Source organism: Morus notabilis, unplaced genomic scaffold, assembly GCF_000414095.1.
Source record: "Morus notabilis unplaced genomic scaffold, ASM41409v2 Scaffold10875, whole genome shotgun sequence".
Classification (NCBI taxonomy): Eukaryota; Viridiplantae; Streptophyta; class Magnoliopsida; order Rosales; family Moraceae; genus Morus; species Morus notabilis.
Genome location: NW_010360607.1, coordinates 1 through 1,248, shown reverse-complemented (window position 1 = coordinate 1,248; position 1,248 = coordinate 1). Strand labels below are relative to the sequence as shown.

The window sequence follows — 1,248 nt, the reverse complement described above, 5'->3', positions numbered from 1 at the left end:
TTTTTTCCTTCTTTTTTAAAGATTCACTTAAAAGTTTTCTTGCTTGAATTTGTCTGCACTAATTGGATCATTGTGCTGCAAGAGAATATATCTTATAAACTCACAATATTCCAACCATAATAAGCTAAAAGGACTCTACTATCTTTTTGTTACATTTTCTTTCCAGAAGATTTCAGTTTCTTCATGTGTACTTATATTTGTCTGTTACATGTTTGTAACTTTCTTTCAGGTATTGATTCCATTTCCATGGACATGAAGGAAAAGAAGTTGACAGTGGTTGGAGATGTGGACCCTGTGGAAATAGTGAACAAGTTGCGCAAAACTTGGTTCACTGAAATAGTATCTGTAGGGCCGGCAAAAGAAGAAAAGAAAGATGATGGCAAGAAAGATGATGGCAAAAAAGATGATGGCAAAAAAGATGGGGGTAAAAAAGATGAAAAGGACCAGATTGCTGAACTTATCAAGGCCTACAAAGCTTACAATCCTCACATGACCCAGTACTACTATGTGCACAGTATGGAGGAAAATCCAAATGCTTGTGTTATTTTTTAGTTTTGATGCTCTGGGGTTGGCATATTTAGACCTTTATTTATTTATTTATTTGTTGGAATGAAATTGGGACAAACCATGAAAATGGTTAGTCCTTTGTATATAGTTCTTGCTATGAAAGATTGGAACTTTCAAGTTCTGGTCTAGAGCCTTATAGAGTTGATAAACAGTGGATATATATATATATATATATATATATACAGGTGTATGCATTTTGGTAATGTTTTTCAATTTCAAGCAACGTTTTGTGTTGTTGTTTATTTTTATGTTTAATTGAGCTGGTGAAATTAATGTTGATGCAAATACAAGGTTGCAAAACGTAAGAGCTTTTGTGGTTTAGATTATAGAAATTAAAACTTTTTTCTTACATTGGCAATTCCTACTTTTCATTGACATTATATAAACACATTTAATTATGAAGATTATGTGGCTGGTTATATTTGGTATTTAATAAAAGAGGTTGTTCAACATCAGGGTAATTAAATTTATTTTTGAGGTCTACTTTTCTATTTTGATGGCTGCTAAGTTCTCTCTAGAGGGGAGTGACTTGGTAAAAAAAATTTTGCGAAGTGGAATTTTTTATAATTTCATGACAAGTACTTGTAATATTATTTAGAACCTAACACAGCTGATGTTAGCTAGGATCTTCTTTTTAATGGCAGGTAAACAACATAAATATTTTAGATAAACAACCCCACT

General features: G+C 31.8%; 1 protein-coding gene across 1 annotated transcript; it reads left to right on the top strand.

Annotated features, from left to right (window-relative positions):
* Positions 1 to 166: 166 nt before the first annotated feature.
* LOC112091364 (heavy metal-associated isoprenylated plant protein 39-like) lies at positions 167 to 716 on the top strand. The gene has a single exon (XM_024164787.1). It carries the CDS (start codon positions 184 to 186, stop codon positions 550 to 552), a length of 369 nt encoding a protein of 122 aa, XP_024020555.1. The 5' UTR covers positions 167 to 183; the 3' UTR covers positions 553 to 716.
* Positions 717 to 1,248: the final 532 nt, after the last annotated feature.